General features: G+C 38.5%; 1 protein-coding gene across 7 annotated transcripts in view; it reads left to right on the top strand.

Moving 5' to 3' along the window:
• Positions 1–18,793, top strand: part of LCLAT1 (lysocardiolipin acyltransferase 1) — a 113,930-nt gene that overhangs the window by 60,261 nt on the left and 34,876 nt on the right. For 6 of the 7 annotated variants that reach the window (XM_069009319.1, XM_069009322.1, XM_069009316.1 and 3 more), the window contains one exon: positions 2,004–2,120. The exons of the other annotated variant lie outside the window; for it this stretch is intronic. In XM_069009319.1, the coding sequence (XP_068865420.1) occupies positions 2,004–2,120 (117 nt within the window). The remainder of the gene's footprint in view (positions 1–2,003; positions 2,121–18,793) is intronic. 7 annotated transcript variants of the gene reach the window in all.

Here is an 18,793-nt window from a genome sequence, read left to right as displayed (position 1 = left end):
TACTGGTACACCTAAGAGGTAGAACCTGGTTTTTTGGAGGGGCATTTAATAATTACCAGATTACTGTTGCTTCTTCAGCCATTCCAGATCTTGCTCATGGCTCACTTTGCAAGTTTTGCCATTGCAGTGGGAGTCTGCAAGGCAAGTCCCCATTTGCTGATTCAGAATAGTCATTTGCAGTATTGAATGGAGTAGTAGTTGAGCAGGCAAAAATAGATATTCTGACCGTGTGGTTAAAGATGTAATGTATATGTCCAAGGGAAGATAAATTAAAGTTACATAGCCAAGTGTAATTTTAGTATTTCACACATTCTGTAATTTTAGCAATGCTTTTTGAAGTTGTAGTATTTTTCAAGTATCTGTACGTTTTGGCAATTTGGCAAGAATTAAATCTTTGGATCCTCTTTGCTGAATCACTTGCTTGGCTACTGTGCAACAGCTTTCCTTTCCTCCAAATCACATAGTCAGGCAGTCTGTGCAGTGAATCTTAAGGCTTGCACATATGAAAAGCAGCACTCTTAGGCATGGAAACAGTAGGTCACAAGGAAAAAATATTCAGTATACTGATATGTTATAGTATTTATTAATTGGTAGACAAACCTTTAGGAGGGGCACCAGCATTTTTGATAAATAAAGAGGTCATGTAATTTAGGGAAAAAAGAAAGATGGGGGAATGTTGCATTGCAACAAAAAGGAAATCTCTCACTGCTGTTGATTAGTTCACTTGTGCTATTGTGCCTTTACAGGAGAAAATTATGAGGATTTTAAGGGGAGGGATTTATCTCTAAATATCCCTTCTGTTAAATTATTAAACAGCAATATGTTTTCCATTACTTCGTCTCCCATCTCTGTTAAGCTTAACTGTGGACCCTTAAAAAAGATCTTTTTCTGCTTTAAAAAAAAATAGATTACTTCAGCAGTGATTTTATTCCCTAGATCTGTTGCTGGGATTTTGTCTTTTAAACACCTGTAAAACTTCATAAATATGAGTTATTAAGTAAGTTATCTGATCAAGTTGATTTTTGCCATGTTGTCAAGGGAACATTGTATATGTCCATTGCCTTTTGGCCCCAGGGGAGGCACAGCAGGGCCCCACAGTAAAGACCTGAGTGTAGCCAGCAAAGTCCATTTGTCTGCTGGCTGAGGCTGCTTGGAAGAGCCTCCTGCACATCACAGGAGAACAAATTGTCTCCTCTCCACCTGTCTCCAGAAGTTTTTGCTTTGGTGTCCATGTCTTCCTTGCTTAGTGGCCTCTCTTAGCAGCCAGCCCTGGAAGGCCTTTGGTTTTCTCACGAGAGGTTTTTGATTACCAGAGGTTTGAAACACGTTTGTCACAGGGTTTAGCCACGCTGCTTTCCAGCTGCCTTGTGTGTACTCTGTGTAGAGTGGCAGGCATGTGTTGTGACACTAAAGTGCTTGGTCAAAAAATTAAAATGGGGTAGGTATGTGCAGCACAGGTTGATGAATGAAACATGGCGAGTTCAGAACGAAGATGTAAAATACTATTTTAATGTATTAGATTAACTGGTTTCCTCTATTTAATGTTTTCTTTCTGAAATAAGTTTAACATGCCTAAACACTGACTTCAAGGTATTTGTGTCCATAATGTCAAACCTACATCGCTATATGTTGTGCCTTTTGAGTTGAAAAAAGCCCAGAATGCAACTGAGCCAATTAACACATTTTATTGTCAAATGGGTATTGAGGTGTACAGAGAACTATTAACAGACCATTAATTTATAAATTTCAGATTGCATTTGATAAGTATGAAAGGTTTACTGATTATTTGCTAAAATTAAATGAGAGGGTAAAAAGGCTTTTCTTGCAATCCACATGGCTCTTCCTCATACCATGGTATGGCCAACTGAAAGCACACTTGTGTCTGCCTCTACATCTGTACTGTGTGAGCTGCTGTTGTACCGTTCCTGTTGTGTCATCATTCCATTTAATCCATGCTCTGCATGCACAGTGACACAAAGTGCTGCTTCTCCTTCTCTCCTCAGCCAATACCAAAGCCCGCAGTCATGAATTTGCTGAGAAGAATGGACTTAAAAAATACGAGTACGTCTTACACCCGCGAACGACCGGATTCACCTTTGTGGTTGAGCGTCTAAGGGAAGGTAATCCTGCTCTGTCCTTTTTTTTCCTTTAAGGTAACAAATCTTACCCAAGCTGATGTTCAGAAAACTGCTTGAAGTAATTTCAGGAAAACTGATCACGAAGCAAGCCCTTGTTTGCAACCCTCCTTAAAATGATTGTAACATGGAGAGATTTGAGAGAGTTGGTAAGAGACACTAATGTCATCAGAAGGTATGCAGTGAATGAAAGCAACTTTTTGGTTTGTTTTAAATATTTTAGCTTGTTTAGAAGTCTTACCTCAGAAAGCTAGTGGAAAAAATCCCAAGGAAGTTCAACCCATACCATCCTCAACCCCAAGTGGGTGGTTGACACTGAACACACAGGCATGTATGTCACTGCCCTCTCTGAAAAGGCTTCTGGGTTTAAGTCTGAGAGCTGAGTAAACAAGTTGTTATGTTAAATGGGCAAGGGGCATGCTCAGCAGTGTGGAAATGCAGCCAGTTGGCTGCCCAGTGCTGCCAGATGTTTTGGGTGATGGTGACTTGGAGAAGTTGTGTGAAATACAGGGTGGTGGGTAAGAGAAGGAGTGGTTTTTTACCCAGCAGTGGTTTTCCATCCCAGTATTAATGTAGGGTCAGGGTTGAGTCCCTTTTATCAGGAGAACGGAGTATGAGGATGTGATTGTTAGATTGAGATGTCTGGGAGTTGTTTTGGGAATGGGCGTTTTGATGAGGTTTGAGGCCATCAGGATGTAACCTTTAAATTGTACAGATGTGGCAGGGGTTCAAGTACAGATGAGCAAATATTTGCAGGATATATGGTTGAAGAAAATAAACATGTACAGTAGATATGAAGTGACTTTTTTATGGGTTGGCTCTTCAGGGAAAAGCGATTCTAGATGTTTAACACATGCTGGTTATTTTGGCTGCCAAAGGAAGAAGTTCCAGATTATTAAAAAGAATAGGGGTCTGCTGATAGGGTTTTTTTGCTAGCTGGAATCCATGCTTGGATTTTAGAAGCAGACCTGGCTTGCATTTTACCTGCTTCCTACTAAGCATCCTAAAATCACTGCAAGCACTTTGGCATTTTGTCCAGGTGGACAGCCCCAGCTGTACCATATATATGTTTGACCCTATTTGTATTGTACATTCGGAGCTGGACACCTTAGATTTTCATTTCTCTTGAATGTTTATTACTCAATTTGCTGTAGTAAAAAAATTTGCCACATACACAATTTCAAAAGCTTGCTTTACCTAAAACTTCACAGCACTCAGTTAACCTAGTGCCTAACAATATTTCAAACTTGGAACAGATTTTCAGTTAAAGAAATGTTTTCCACTCAACATATTAATAACTTCAAAAAATTTCTGTATTTGCTGCAGGAATAAGTTTTGTGGTTTACAGTAATTTTCTAATTTTATAAAAATGCTTTTCTCTTCCATTGCTCTATGAGCAATCTTTTCAAATTAGGCTCTTGGGTTATAAAAAGGAAAATATTTGAGGCTGATTAACTGATTTTATGCAGTAGAAAGCTGTGGGAAAAACAATAACAGTCCAGCCTTTGAAGTGGTTTTATGTCTCCCTTTTATTTAAGGCAGACAAATATTGTGTGAAATATTAATGTCCCTTTAGTGTTGAATTTATTAGATATTGGGTACTTTGATAGGCATCGTAAGCTATATCTATTATAACTGTATGCTATTATATAGTAAATTATGTGTGAGAAGGTAGTTCAAGCAGCATTTTAAAGTACTTGGTTATTACTTATTAATTTAAGAATGGGTTTTCAACTGCTTCCAAGTGTGCAAAATGGGGACCATTTGTGTTGGAAAGTTTGGGGGTTTTTATATCTATCTATCTATCTATCTATCTACATACATATATATATATATACACGAAACCCAGCTGTAGTTGCTGAACTTTAAAATGCTTCAGTATATTACATACATGTGCACATCTCTATCTCTATCTTTTTATGTGTACAATATAGATGTCAAGGTTGATACTGAGATGCAGATGGCCCAGTTGGTACCTGGTGTTATTGTGCAACTCTGGTTTGAGTTACTACTTAAACTGATAGAATGCCTTTTTAACAATCCTAATTGTTAATGCTAATTTCTGATACTAGCAGTAATAAAAAAACCAGGACTGTCAAGGGCTATGGTGTTAACCTGAGGCCCCATTTCTGAAGTGTCTTAATGCTACAATCATAGTAATAATCATCAAAATAGATTTATTTTCTTTTTTTACTCCTCATAACTGCAGGCACAAAGCAGTGTGTGTGACTTTAACATGCAGGAGGGAGTGGTGGAGATTTTAACATCATGTTTACGTCTTTGAAAGTATTTTTGTGCATAGATGACAACCTTATTGCCCTATAGCTCTCCTGTGATGAATACATTTTGGCTCGTGGCTGTTTTCCATTCCTGAGGCTCAAGTGTCTTTTCTTCAGGCCTGAGTACATTATTTTGCTCCAAAAATAGGTTGATGAAAAGAGGGGGAAAATGTCATTAGAAGTTTAACTGCTTTTTAAATGTTGAAGAAACTAATTTAATTTGGCAAGAACCCCAATGAATATGCATCACAAGCTGTAGCATGGAAGAGTTACCTGTTATTATATAAAAATAACTATTAGTGACCCTTCTGAATAGGAAATGAAGAATCAGGCAAAAATAACCTTCAATAAAATTTTGCCTGTATCTCTGCAAAGGAGTTTATTCCTAGAGGAAGCACTGTCTGCACCCTGCCAGCATAAACTGAGCAGTTATCTGTTCCTTGCTTTCCATAGGTGGCAAAAAGCACTCAGATTCCTCTGGCTGGCTTCTCTCTTATATGGTCATTATTTCAACTGTTTGGTCTCTTTGGCCCATAGATGCTGCTGTGATGGTTTCTAAGTCACTGCTGAAATTATGGGAGCTAAGGAAAAAAGAACTATATAATGTCCACCAAAAAGCAATAAAAGTTGTTTAGGTAATACATCTCGTTGGCTTTTGAGTCATACCCTTTCTTTCCCCATTCTGGTTCTCCATGAGTGGTAGCTCTTCCCCCCTGAGCTGACTCTTCCAAACAGAAACCCACGCAAAAGCTGGCTGGTTTTTCCTTTCATTATGTTTAGGTGCCAAAACAGTGAAAATATTATTTTATTTGTAAATGATCACATTGTTGTTTTCTCATTCATAGAAACCATAGAATCACCCAAGAGTAAACACAGACTATGGACATGCTTTAGATGTATAATTAATAATAAACTCAGGAGAATAAGGACTGCAGCTGTTCTTAGTTTTCAAGCAGGAGATACCGGTTTAATGACTATTGATGGAAAGTTAAGAGAAATAAAATAGGTGATTTGCTTCTTTCTAATTCTGTTCACTTGATCAAGTAATTCATTTGTCTTGTCTGAGTTGTAAGGAATCCTGATTTCAATCAGCACCTGGTAAAAAATTACTGGAGATTTTCACTGTATTTCTTTGGGGAACAAAGGTGAGCATTTTTTGAAAGATGGGGTAAGAATGTGTGAATGAGCAACAGAAGATGAACTCCAGGCACCAAAGAGAACATTGGTCATTGCATTTTTTAATTCATCCCTCTCTTTAACCATCTCCTAAAATAATTTTTAATCCTTTTTTTTTAAGCCTGAAACTTTGAGTAGATGTTATATATGGAGTAATTTTTGGCAGAACTTGGGCTAGGATAACTCATCTCCTTTTACAAAATGTGGGACTTCGAAAAGGGCTGAAATGTGCACGAATACGACTTTTATAAAAGCATGTCTTTAACAATGTTAATTGAAAACATTTGTGGTTTATGTAATGCTCATGAAGATCCAGTTTGTGAGATCCTTCTGTAAATGGTGAGGAGGTTACTCAGAAATGACATATAGGTTTTCAGACCTGTTTGTATTTTATAAAGTTTTTTCTGAAGTGCCAAATGACATTGAAAGTTCAGCTGACTTGAATGCTCAGTTTGAAAGAGATGGAAAATAATACTGGTTTGATTTGATTCAATATTGTCTGGATTCATTGAATTACATATATTATCTTGGCATAGTATCTGTAATTGTAGCCAAATAGTCTGTCAAGAGAAAATAGCTGTTTACGAATGTTTTCTTAAAATTGCTTCATGGCTTTTAAGCATTTTCTCTGGACTAAGTAAACAGTGTTAAGACAGAGCTAAAGCTTTAAAGCATCATTAGAAGATTATTCATGCTTTTGTAGACAATCATTTCTGCCAACATTAAATTTAAACTGACCTCTTTTTGACACTTCCTCTACAGCCATCAGTCTTTAATAGCTGGATACATTGGATGTTCCCATTATGGGGTTTATATTTTACTGGTTGTACAGTATAATGACTAGTCAGAATTAGTTGTTGTATTACAGTATTTCAGCTTTGAATTTATTTCTGGTTCATAATTAGCCAACTGAAAAAAATCTTGCAGATAACATCTGCCAACTACAGCATCCCAAAATAAACAAAGATACAAATTTAACATGCTTGCCTTCATTGCACATCCTTACTGATGGAAAGAAACTGTGATTCTCATCCTTTTCCTATGATTGGTTCAGAATTGATAGTTTTGCCCTAAAATTAATGTTTACACACACAGTCAGAAACTAGTCTGTATCTTCTAATGTTCATACCTGGGTTTTACAGTTGTTTCAGTAATTACATGCAGGTATTCCAATCTGTTTCATTGCTAAGGCAGGAAAGTTTTATTTAGGTGTTCAGTCCAGGTTATCTCTATATCAAGCTATGTAAACGTTTTAATCCTGGGATGCTTAGTGACTATTACGTAGATTCTGTATGCTTTTCTGGGAGTTTGAGTATCCAGATATTTATATTTATATTTATATTTATATTTATATTTATATTTATATTTATATTTATATTTATATTTATATACTGAACTCTTAACGGCATCTATTTGGGTTCTGGTGCAATTTGCTTACACGGCACTTAGGAGCTAATAATGTAAGGAGACAGTTTGTGATTTGCAGATCAATACAGAAGACAGTCAATAGGAGACAATGATTAACAGTTCCTGAAAGCTGCCACAAGGTTTGGCTCCCCTTTGCTGAGGTGTGAAGTAGCCAGGGTTAGGCAGCAGGTCTTTGTGAGCAGTGCCTGGACATCCTTGCTGTGCACCGGGAATATTTATTAATGAAACCCTTCAGCTTGAAGTAGCCAGAGTATATGAGCTCCCAGAGCTTTTTTCATACTCTGACTTTGAAAGAGAGGCAGGAGGTTGGTTGTATGCATTGATGAAATGTCAGTGAGAAATGCTACCGTGATACTGCCAAGGGCTTATCTTCTGGTACAGATGACACTTATGTCCAAAGTACCTACAGCTTACAAGACAGATGCCCTTCATTCTTTCAAACATAAATCAAAGTAATACCAATTTCTAAGTGTGTTACATTTTCTAAAGAGAAAATTGATGCAAGTGTGAAAATCAGGTCTATTTGTTGGCTGAAATGTTCAGGCTGTGGTAGGTGGGGTGTATAAATGAATAGATATACATATTAAATAAACTGCTTTTTATTTTGATTACATAGTTTCTTTCCTCTTCACATAAATACTGGGTGAGGCATGTGGGTCTCGATCACAGAAGTGTCTGCTGAATTACCTGCAGAGTTTTTATGTGCTCAAACAGAACCATGTAGCAGTTTCCAGGTCTGTGCATAATTGTCTTGTTTAACAAATGTACAGGAGATAGAAAGGCCCCACATCAAATGACAGAGAAGGTTAGATTTGTTGTTTCAATGCAATTTAGCCTCCCTCTTTGTGACTGAACAGATTTCTGACTCCTAGAATTATATGTTGGGCTGCTGCCAAGATTTCTGTGGGTTTTGGCGAGGCCAGAGCTTGCACACTGACCAGCACTGCCATCTCTCAGAGGCAGCTCCTGCCTGCTTGTGCTGGTTGCTCGGTTGTGTAAACTAAAATCAGTCTGTTTTCGAAATAGGAAAATGTAAGTGTCCACATTAGCCTTAGCTTTGGGTCCTCAATCAACTAATTTCACCCCTATGTCCATCAGATTTGCAGAGATTAAACAGCAACTCTAAGCCATCATTCCTTAATGCAAGGAATTTCTTTCTTCACGATTTTTTTCCCTCTGTGCATGTGTTCCTCCCAGAGTCATGTTACTAAGTAGACTGATACTCTGAAATTACTGAGCCATTGTGAAAGAGCTTTGAGCAAGTTTTTAGCTGAAAATGCAGTATTAGAGCTTCACTGACTGCTGTCACTGATCTTCTGCTTTTATGAGAATTGGATTCTGTACATTAAATAGAATAGCCTTTGATACAGAAATATCAGTATGTAAATTGAAGCTTGCATGCTTTTTATGCCTTTTGTGTGTCAGTAAAGAATTCACAACATTAGTTATATTTTAAAAAAAGGCAGAGACCTTGTTCAAAAGCACGCTTTTATTGCTGGGCATGTCTGTGAAATTCAGCAATGCAGAAAATCGGGTGCAGGCTGTTGTGCTTTATTGCAAATGCTGACAGTTGTCTCTGTACTCTGGAACATGGGAAAGGGCAGTTCGACTTTTTCCAGAATCATGTTAACCGCTGATGATTACCATGTCTTGCAAACATCTGCGTGTGTTGGCTGTGATGTACTTCTCAGAACGAGCACCAGCTTTCTGTTAGATATTTTCTTGCCTTTGGTACACGTTGAAGTTTCTGTTTCTCTTCTTTCGTGTCTTACTGGAGCAGCATTCTGCACTGCTCACCCCACCTCTGTGGAAAACAGTCCATTGTTTCAGTCCTCCTGGGAAGGATTTGCTTTTTCCAAACCACTCTTTTCTCTCAGCCCCCATCCTTTCCTCTTTCCACCCCCCACTGTTATTGAGAAGGGAGCACAGCCTCTCACTGGAGGGTTTATGGTGTAAGAATCGCTGCCTCTTTAGTGTTTGCAGGGTGACATGTTGCTGTTTGTGTCACCACTCATCTGTGATATACATCGGAAATATTTCAGGTTTTACATTCTCGAGCCTATCAAGATCCGCCTACTGCAGTAATTCCCTTGCAGTCTCTCACGTGTGAGTCATGGCTTGTGACAAGCAGATACACCATGCAGTGGATCATTTTCCATTTACCTCCTCACAGGTTATTAATAGTTGCAGTGGTAACCATACTAAAAAGTTACTATTTGCCAGCAGTTACCCCGCAGTGGTATTAGAGGTTTCCACTGTTTTCCCTTGACTCTGAATACACAGTATCTGTGGTAACGATGTGGTAATGTTTGGCAAGTGTGGACTTTTTTAATTGCTTCAACTGGAGGCCTGGAACGATGTTAGCTCATCAAATTGCATATGTAAAAACGAAGCTTGGCCACAGATGAGTTCAGGAAAAATGATTTTTCAGGAAAACTAGAATTATTTTCTTCAGAATTATGAAAATGTTCCTGCCCTTTGATTTTAATCTAATGTTTATCTCCTCTTGAAGTTTTTTTTAAGAAAGGTTTTTCTGGTAGTTGATGTGCTTTGACTAGGTGGTGGACCACAAGTGTGAGTAACAAGGTGTATCTGCTGGTCCAGACTGGGTCAACATCTCTGGGTGTGTGTTTTGAAAGGTCATTCATCTGATTTGAGTGTTTTGAGTACTGACCTTCATGGTTGTTTTTAAAGACTTACCACAGACAATAGGTGAGCCTCAGGTAAAGTACAAGTTCATTAATTACTGCTCATTCTTGTCAGCCGATGATGCAAGAATTTGCAGGTGATGTTGGTTGGATTGGTAGCATATTTAATGATTGCTAAAGTTGAAATTAATTCCTCTAAACGAACAGTATTGGCATCTGTTTGTTTCACATGCTATTACCAGATGCTTTACACAGCTTACCCATTTCTCAGCTGTTTATTAGCAAGGCAGATAATTACTTCAAGCAGTCTTGACTAGAGAGGAACCTAAACATACTTTTTCCATACTCTTTCTTTTTTTTTGTTAATTGCTTTAGTTTCCGTTAGGAGATGATGTTTCCTGGTGTGTTTTATTAGAAAAATAGCAGCATCTACAGGCTGAATAGACTAATCCCAAATCAAGAGTCTTATTGTACAGGAGATTCTCAGTCATATTTTTTGGATTCTCTACTCTTCCACGTTTTGCAGATGCTAGCTGTTTTTATTTCCAGCTGCATTAAGGTTGCTGCAAATGTGTTTTGTGTATTCCTGATACCACTTTTCTGTATGAGTAATTACTGGCAGGGGAGAGGGTCCATGGAGTATCGTTTCAGTTACTGGAAATGTTGGAATCCTCAAACTGTTCAGATATAGCCTCCAAATCTGTAAGACAGTAATAAAACTTTCAATCTCATCTACTTGCAAAATATGCTGCTTATGTATCATTAAACCTTAAGTAGTTTGTTTCTTTCATTCCTTTCTGCTGTTGCAGCTTCAACTCTCCTTCCCTTTGCCCTCCTCCCAGTCCCCTGCCACTATTTTCAGGATATAAAAAAATGAGCCCAGCAGCCCAGTCAGACTTTTCCGAGCTGACTCAGATCCCTGAGTTTAGCAATCATTTGCAAGGCTCCGCTCCAGAGATGTTGTGAGCAGTGCCACAGCCATGAATCCTGGATGTTGCTATGGGACTGATACTGAAAAACCAAAAACATCAGAGGGCAGAGGAGCTTGGGAAAAATTGTAGTAGAGCATAAATGCTTTTTAAAATAGATTTTTATCAAAACATAAACTTCAGCATAAATTCAACTCTACACCTCATTCATCACTTTATATGTAATCTGAAATACTCCTGTCTTTGGGACTTATTTTGTCAACCTTTTTCTGAACTGCAGGATTTTGGGGCAGGAAGTAAGGTCTTGGCTCTCTGTGTTCTCACTAAACATTGGTGGGGTATAGGAAGGGTTTCCCTTTACTGCCTGTGTGCCATGCCAGTTATTTGAAGTGCAACATGCATTAAGTGTTGTAATGAAGTATATTACAGCTATAGGGTGTGAATATATTTTCCCATAAATTCATTTATTTGTAGAATGGGTACCAGTTAAGAGTTGGAGAACTCTTTTAGTATACATTAAAGTCAGTAGTGTCTCTCCCTAACTCTATTTCATACCATTAAAAACGAATATCTTAAAATAAGCATCTCTGAAATGCCTATTATCTAGTTTCAGACTTATGCAAAACTGTCATTTTGTTTGCATAGATAGTCATTGTTGCCCTTGCAGCCTAACAATAAAAATAAATGCTCTCGATGATTATAAAAGAATTCCAGAAGCAGGGACCTGAGCAGGGCATCTCCTGATCACCAGTCCTTCACTGCACTGCTCTGAAAGGAGCCAGCCTGACCTGATGGATTCTGGCATGGCACTGTCAGTAAGGACATCTATTAGGAGAAAAGAAGAGCATGCACAATAAATAAAGAGAGGCGTTCTCAAAATGCTTCAGAGACTTTGGAATCTGTGAGCAATGGCACATTTACGTTGCCTGGAAGTTGCTACGGGTACTGGCATTTAAAAGCCAAACACAGAGGGCAGACCTTAGGGACATAAGTCCCATTTAAAATCCTGTAAGAATTAGTGTTCTTTTAAATCTGCTTGGATGCTTTTGAAAAATCATCCCTCAAAAGGATTCTTTGTCTAAGTGCTCTGCAGGTTCATCCTGTCAGCAGCACCATTGTGATTTAACCAGTTGACTTCTGCCTTCACTTAGCCAAAAAGCATTCCTTCCAACAGACCTGAAAGCTCCCTGCCTTCCTCTCTCAGCCCTTTGCTTGGTTACTCTTGTAGCATGTATCAGAGAATTAAATGAAACATATGCTCAACAGCTCTGTGGCTTCTTCTTTCCTCCCTGTTGTTCACACCCTGTCTGTGAGGCCTGTGTCTTTTTGAGGCAGGTATTTTGTTTTGGTGCCTCTGAAACACCCCTCTCACTGGTGTGTAAGCTTAGTTGGAGCAGGTAGCAGTTAAGCCACAGCTGTCTCAAACAGTGCACTCTCCATGCCCACAGCATTACAAATATTTAATAAACCTCTTAATAATACATTCCAAACCACAGAGGCTCTGGAGATTCATCAGGATTTCTTCTACCTGTGGTGCTGACAAATTCAGTTGATATTACACACTGAGACACACACGTAAGCATGCACTCAATGTTCAAATATATACATAATTTCTAATTTATAATAGCAGTGTTGTACATTAGGGTAGAATGTTTTCAAAGGATTATTCTCCTCCTTGAAGGGATAAATTCTCTTGATTTTCAGTCTTGTGCCTTTCTGTATTCTGGCACATGTAATCAACCAGCAGCATATTCTTTTTCATGTCCTCTTCTTTGGATAGCAGTGGACAGCACAGAATTCATTAAAACTGAACAGCCAAAATGCTGGTAGAATATAATTTGAGCCTGTGACTCAAATGGTGGGTTTTTTCCTGTAAGGTCTGGTATATTGTGCACATACAGAACTGTGTGTATGTGTATAGAGGAGTTTTGGTGGTTGATTTCCATCTTTCTTGGCAAACTGTCTCGGATGAGGATTATAGTCTAAAAACCCCATTAACACAGTTACAGAAAGCAAATCTTACTTAGCCTTTGTGAATTTATGCATAAGGGTATTTGCCCCATGATTTTTTACAAGCAAAATGGTTTTCCTTTGCCACTCCCTCTAAGCTGACTGAAAGCACCATGAGCAAACCAGGGCTGCTTTACACCCAAACTAAAGATATGGTTGTTCAGAATGAGTTTCATGGGCCTCTTGCTGAAGGCCCATTGCTGCCTCTTAGCTGGCTGAGAGGAGGAACTCAATTGAGTAGGTACACATTGCTTGGAAACTGTTCAAGCATCTGCTATCAGGATGCCTTGTCTTGATCTACAAGTGAAACAGCCTCATAGGGCACTGCCTCTTTTCAAAATGACGCAGGAGGAAAGTGTCAAGCATTCAGATTGCATAACTAAATACTGAGAAGTGGGAATTTCAAAAAGGGAGATTGAATGCAGCCCTCTTGTGGTGTTCGCTTTGGAACAAGAGAACAAACGTGTTTTGCTAGTTTGGTATTTTCTTTGCTTAGAATGACAAGCTTCTAACCGTGTATTTCATGCTTTTTCATTTCAAACAACAGTAAAAAAAAAAAGTCAGAATGGAGAGCTTTTGCTGGCAGGGCTTTGAAGTTGATCTGCTGTGTGAGAAGCTGTGAAAGAATAAAGCAAATTCCATAATCTGTAATGTTCTCTGGAAGAGCCCGAGAGGTGTGAACCTGAGGAAATGAACAGTTTCTTCCTAGGAGAAAGGTGGAATTCGAGAGTATCTGGTTATGACTCCAGAAATGTTGCCTTCATTTTCAAATATTCTATAGTAACTCTTTTACAGCTGTTATTTCAGCATTGTTTTCTCAAAATATTTTGCTATCCAGAAACACATTCCTAAGATATTTTCATTATTTTAGTAGAAGCATTGTGGCAAATACAACAGGATGGAAGTAGTGGAGATAGATGAAAGAAATTAGAGGCTTGAAGATTTATACTTTGACAGGAGTGCATACATCCACATCTTGTAAATACAGTGATGGGGTTTATGTCCATGAGTAGTCCAGACTACACGTTAGGAAACAGTAGTCTGTCAAAGGGATCCTTGCACATGGTTACATAATAGGCATCTAGCTCTCAGATTTTCTCTTAAAAAAAAAATAAGGACCCCCGCCCCCCCCCAAACAAGCAAAGAAATAAAAGACCACACAAAAGTTTTTCTAGTTTTCAAGTGATGTTTCTTTGTTGGCCTTCATTACTAAATTTTACTTCTGCTTTATGGAGCAGAAGTGTCATGTTGTTTTTTCCTCCCTGGAATCTGCTATGTATACCTGATGTAGAAAAAAATCAAGAGCTATCTTGAAAAGAAGCACCAGCATAGTTTTCATCCCAGAAGTATGACACTTCACAAAAATCGTTCTCTGAAAAATATTAAACACACTAAGAAAGCAATTATAAACAAATAGGAACATGAGCAGTATGCTGGTCAGGCTTTTGTCACAAAATAAACAAAGACGGTTGAAACCTGCATGTAAAATATATTTTGTCTGCTACTTAGCACACACTGTAGCTAAAATGGAAAATTCTGTAGAGCCGAATGATAGCACTAAGTGAATTGGCATTTGCAATTAGTTTTCCAGTGGTTTGGCAGTATTAATAATGCAGCAGAAGGACAGGATATCCTTCAACTAAGGCAGTATGAAAAAAGGTTTTCATTAGCATTACAATGAACTCCGAGAACCAGGTATTCTTACTCACAGGAAATAAGGTTTGGGGAAATAAATTTTGTGTTTGAAAATGCTGGGTGAATTTTGAAGCATATCTAAATATGACTATTATCAGGAGCTGGTTTTAGAATAGTGTAAGGATAGAGTGTCTTTCTCAGGCTGTTATTGTAATTCATAAGATATTATTTTCAGCAGTGTTTATTATACAAAAGAATGTTCAGAACCAGATAAATACACTAGGAAGCCTGGTTAAATAGGAATAAACCAAAGGAGTTACTTAAAGATACAAGAGAAGCAAAATGCTGACATAGATGAGATAAATTATTCTTTCTGTTGTTTTTCCATAATAGTCTACTTTGGTCAAAAACAAAGAGCAGTAACTAATATATTTGCATACTTGTGGTTCAAATTTACATGAGGATCACAAACGTTCTGATTTATCAACCAAGGTAAAATGAGATTGAAGCAATCCAGTCCAGAGGAGCAGATTCTTATCAGCAGAACCTTGGCGCTGAAATAGATTAATTGGAAGCCATCAGATGCAAATTGCTGACAAGGAAGGGGTAGATGAGGAAGCAGAGTGCCTTTTTGTAACTGTTGTCACCTCAGGGCAGTTGAGTTTGTCTCAATGGTCAAATTAGTTCAGCCTTAATACCATAGTGTGCAATTCTTCTAAAATGGAGCTGACCTTCTGGCAGCCTATAGCAGCTTTGGAATTTGGTGCCTTTGCCAGTGTACCCCATTGAGCCTGATGGCCAGCTACCTCTTCATCAGCCAGTAAGATCTTTTAGGTCAATTACAATGTGAGCTATTACACAAGAGCTCAGGGTCATCCAAATTCTCAGTCTTTTCCACATACCTGGTTAGAACACTAGCAGGATTTTTATGAAGGCTCTCTCCTACACTTGCCTGCTCTAAACACTCCAAATACACTTTCATGTAATACTTTTAAGTCATTGTGGGTCTGTCCTCTGTGGGTCTGTCCTCTGTGTGTCCTGATGCCCCTGCCTCAGATAGGCCTGAAGAGTGTCCTAAGTGGCATCACAGTTCTGCAGAAGACAGTTCATTCTTCAGTGTTCTTTTTCTCTTACACCACCTGATTTTTTTCTGTCTTCATCTGAGAACAGAGGCAGGAAACTCTCAAGTTCAAGAGAATTAAGAAATCTCAAGCCTTCCCGATTTTGTCTATTGGACATTTCTTCTTTCTTCTTTGTTCACTCACCACCACATTCTTGCTCTGGAACCAACTACAGTGCAATTAAGTGCTGGTAATTCCTGTGTGTTTTGCTCAGCTTGTTCCCTTGAAAGAAGCCATAACTTGGATAGTCCCCTCTCTGAGGCATGAAAAACATGATGCTTTGCTAATTTTCTTCAACAAAGGCACTCCAGATCAGGTGTTTGTCAGAAGGACCCTTCTGTAGCCCCTGTGAGACTTCTGCTCTGCCTACTTCCATCCGAGGCAGCCCTGGTTGTGCTGATGCCTAGAAGTTGCCCAGTACAATAATGTTTTAATCCAGCATGTAATTGATTGAATTTCTTGCCACACAACAGGCACTTGTGATAGTAAAATTTCCAACTCAGCACTGCTGAGATATTTGGTTCCATTTTTTTTGTTCAGTATAAGTAATGCACCCCATAGATGACATTTGGAGTGAAATTCAATTAGCTGTGTTTTATAAACAGTCATGAACAATCGAGTCTCCCAAACTTGTGTTTTAGATGACAGACAGCCAGCTGGTCACTCTCAAAGGAATTTGCTTCCAGCAGATGATGTGCTTGAATGATCTTATCTATCAGATTGGAAGGCAGTTCCATGTTGAGAAAAGCTCCCAGAGGATGTGTGAGTAAGGCTCCATGAGGGAGGGACTGGAAGGTCTGTACCAGCACCTCAATGGTGCCCTGGGCAGAAGGGAGGGACTTGAGGGCAGGTGTCCAGCTGTAGCTTTGCCATGAATTTTTGACTGGGTTTGAAAATAAATGCCTGGAGCACCAAGTCTGGAAAGGAAAAGAGATTAAGCCTCTGCTAGCAAACAAACAGCAGGTAGCCACCTTGGTAAGTGTAGGCAAAATTTGGTCCAAAGTGTCTAGCCCAGGAATAGCAGATGTGAGTGGAACCTAATGTCAGAACTGCAAACTGCCTTAAGTACCTTAAGACGGAGGGAAATGGCAAAGTTGTTTTTGTCAAACCTGTGCCCCAGCTACTGCAATACCTCAGTATTGATCAGTCTTAGTGTACTGTGAAAATACAAACGTTTTTAATGTTTTGGGGCTTTTTTTGTTTAATATAGCAGTTCTGTCTTATCTAGTCATAAGGTAGAAATTCCTTTCCAGAAATTTCAGTGGTAAGATTGCGGCAAGATAATTTTAGGTGTCTGTTTTGGCCAGCAGATCGTTGCAGAATCCCTCACTTGGTGAAGTTAGCAGAAAATTTCATATTGACTGTACTAGAAAGGTGGTTGCATGTGTTCTTGCATGTGACAAAAGAAATGTATAATGTCGATAAACAGCATTTTTTTAAAATCCCAGTGTGTCAAACGGGTATTGATGTGTTTATTCTAAATTTCAGTGAAGCTTTCTCTGCATATCTTGTATGTCAGTATGTTGGGATAGGTGGAATGACTTTGAGAAAAGGCAATACAGAGGAGGGGAGAACTTAGATGTGTGTTTGAACTCAGTTGAGTGAAACTGAAATGCGCATCCCCTTTAAGTGTAAAACATCAGAAAAAAAGAATCAAAACACAGAAGAGGTGAAGATGAGTGGGAAATTGCTACTCATCTGTTGAATGGAAACTTGATGTTAAATAAGATCTTCTTATGTTTCACCGTTTGAAACACAGTAAGAGTTCCAGGAACTAATTACCTAGCAATGGATGATGACATGGAAATATATTAAATATACATAGATAGCTAACCATGAATACTTGATGCATGCAAAAGAAGAGTCTAGTTAATTTTTATGTAAATTAAGCAACATTGAAAGTGGCAATATAATAAGCAACAACACTGTTTTGCATTTGAATAGAACAAAGCAGCAAATTCACACTTGAAATAGAGCCTTTCTTCTTAAACTGTCTTTTCCTGGGTAGATACTTTAATGTCTGCTTTATTCCCTGTAAAAATGTGGTCTTCATAGGTGACATCTTGTGCAGAAACAATCAGACAGTTTAGGCTTTTAAAAGCTAATTTAATTTTTTGGTGGGTTTCATGTCTTTTTTCTCTCTTTTAATGATTAAAGGGGCTCGTGTTGAATCAGTGTGATAAGAAGGCATAGTTAATGCCAAGATTGTGTAAGGATTGCTTATTTCCAAAACTTTGTGGAAGTAATGAAAAAGGGTGCTCCCTCCAAAGGGAGTGTGTTGTGGGTAGACTGTTGTGGCAGAGGTGGAGATGCTCTAAGGTGGGCTCAGCTGCACCACACTGCTTCCTTGGGGAACAGCTCCAGCAGAAATTCAGCTCAAGCCTGTTATCTGACAGATAGAAAACTCACTTGTGGTGACTGAGTGGAGAATAAAAACTGAGAAGGGTTAAGGAGGAGGAAAAAGTTGAAAAAGAGGGTGCATTTGTCTTTAGCCTTCTACTGGAGATTGCTTGATAGATGGCAATGTTTATCATGACTTTATGCATGGTTTATTTATGCTGCTCATATGACTTCATTTCAGAATTGTCCATGGGTACTCAAAAGGTTCAGATTAGATGTATATACCTTTTAAAACTCTCTTGGAGCTGTTAGTCTTTGAGGGTCAGGGAGGAGGGTATTAAAGCCATTATGAAATATGTTGGAATTAATACGTACTGGTAAACAAACTTCAAGGCCTGTGAAAGAACAGCTGCCTTTGGCACGTTTCAGTGGTAAGCATATGGCTATTCAAGTTTGCAGTACAAATCCCAAGGCATTTAGATCAGTGCCTGTCAAACAGCTTGTCATGACAGAGAGTTCAGTTTGAAGCTGCAAATTTGGTGCTGTTCCTTCTTTCTAATCTACTGTTGGATTTGATTAGTTGAGCCACCACTTAGCTTCCTGTAAGACAGCAGTCCTTCAGCAGCAGTAAATAAACTGCCAGAGGCAGGCAGGGCACAGTTTTACCTCTGTGTTACACAGTGCTGTGTATTACAAAGGTTTGAATCACTCTGGAAGGGCTGAGGACTAGTGTTTGTATTCGGGATGATTAACAAAAATGAAAAGCATCATCTGAGTTCATGTTCTAATGGCCAAAATAAAAATAGGCCCTTATTGCAAACAGTTTACATGTGTAAAGTTTGTAGATGAGGCTTTAACAAGTTAGCTGAAAATCAAAATTACGAGATTCTAATTTTTTTCCTTAGCTTGTTTCCAAATCTACAACTTTCACATGGAGTTGAAGTTTAAAATAAATGAATAATTTTATTTATAAATGTTTGAGAAACAAAATCAGAAATATCATAGTGAATTAGCTTTATAGTTGCTAATGAGCTTAGTTGCTAATGGTTTTATACATGGAAAGTGCTAAGACTTGGTCATTGACATTATAAA

This window comes from Aphelocoma coerulescens, chromosome 3 (assembly GCF_041296385.1).
Source record: "Aphelocoma coerulescens isolate FSJ_1873_10779 chromosome 3, UR_Acoe_1.0, whole genome shotgun sequence".
Lineage (NCBI taxonomy): Eukaryota > Metazoa > Chordata > Aves > Passeriformes > Corvidae > Aphelocoma > Aphelocoma coerulescens.
Note: the sequence above shows the minus strand (reverse complement) of the source record. Positions and strands in the feature narration are given on the sequence as shown.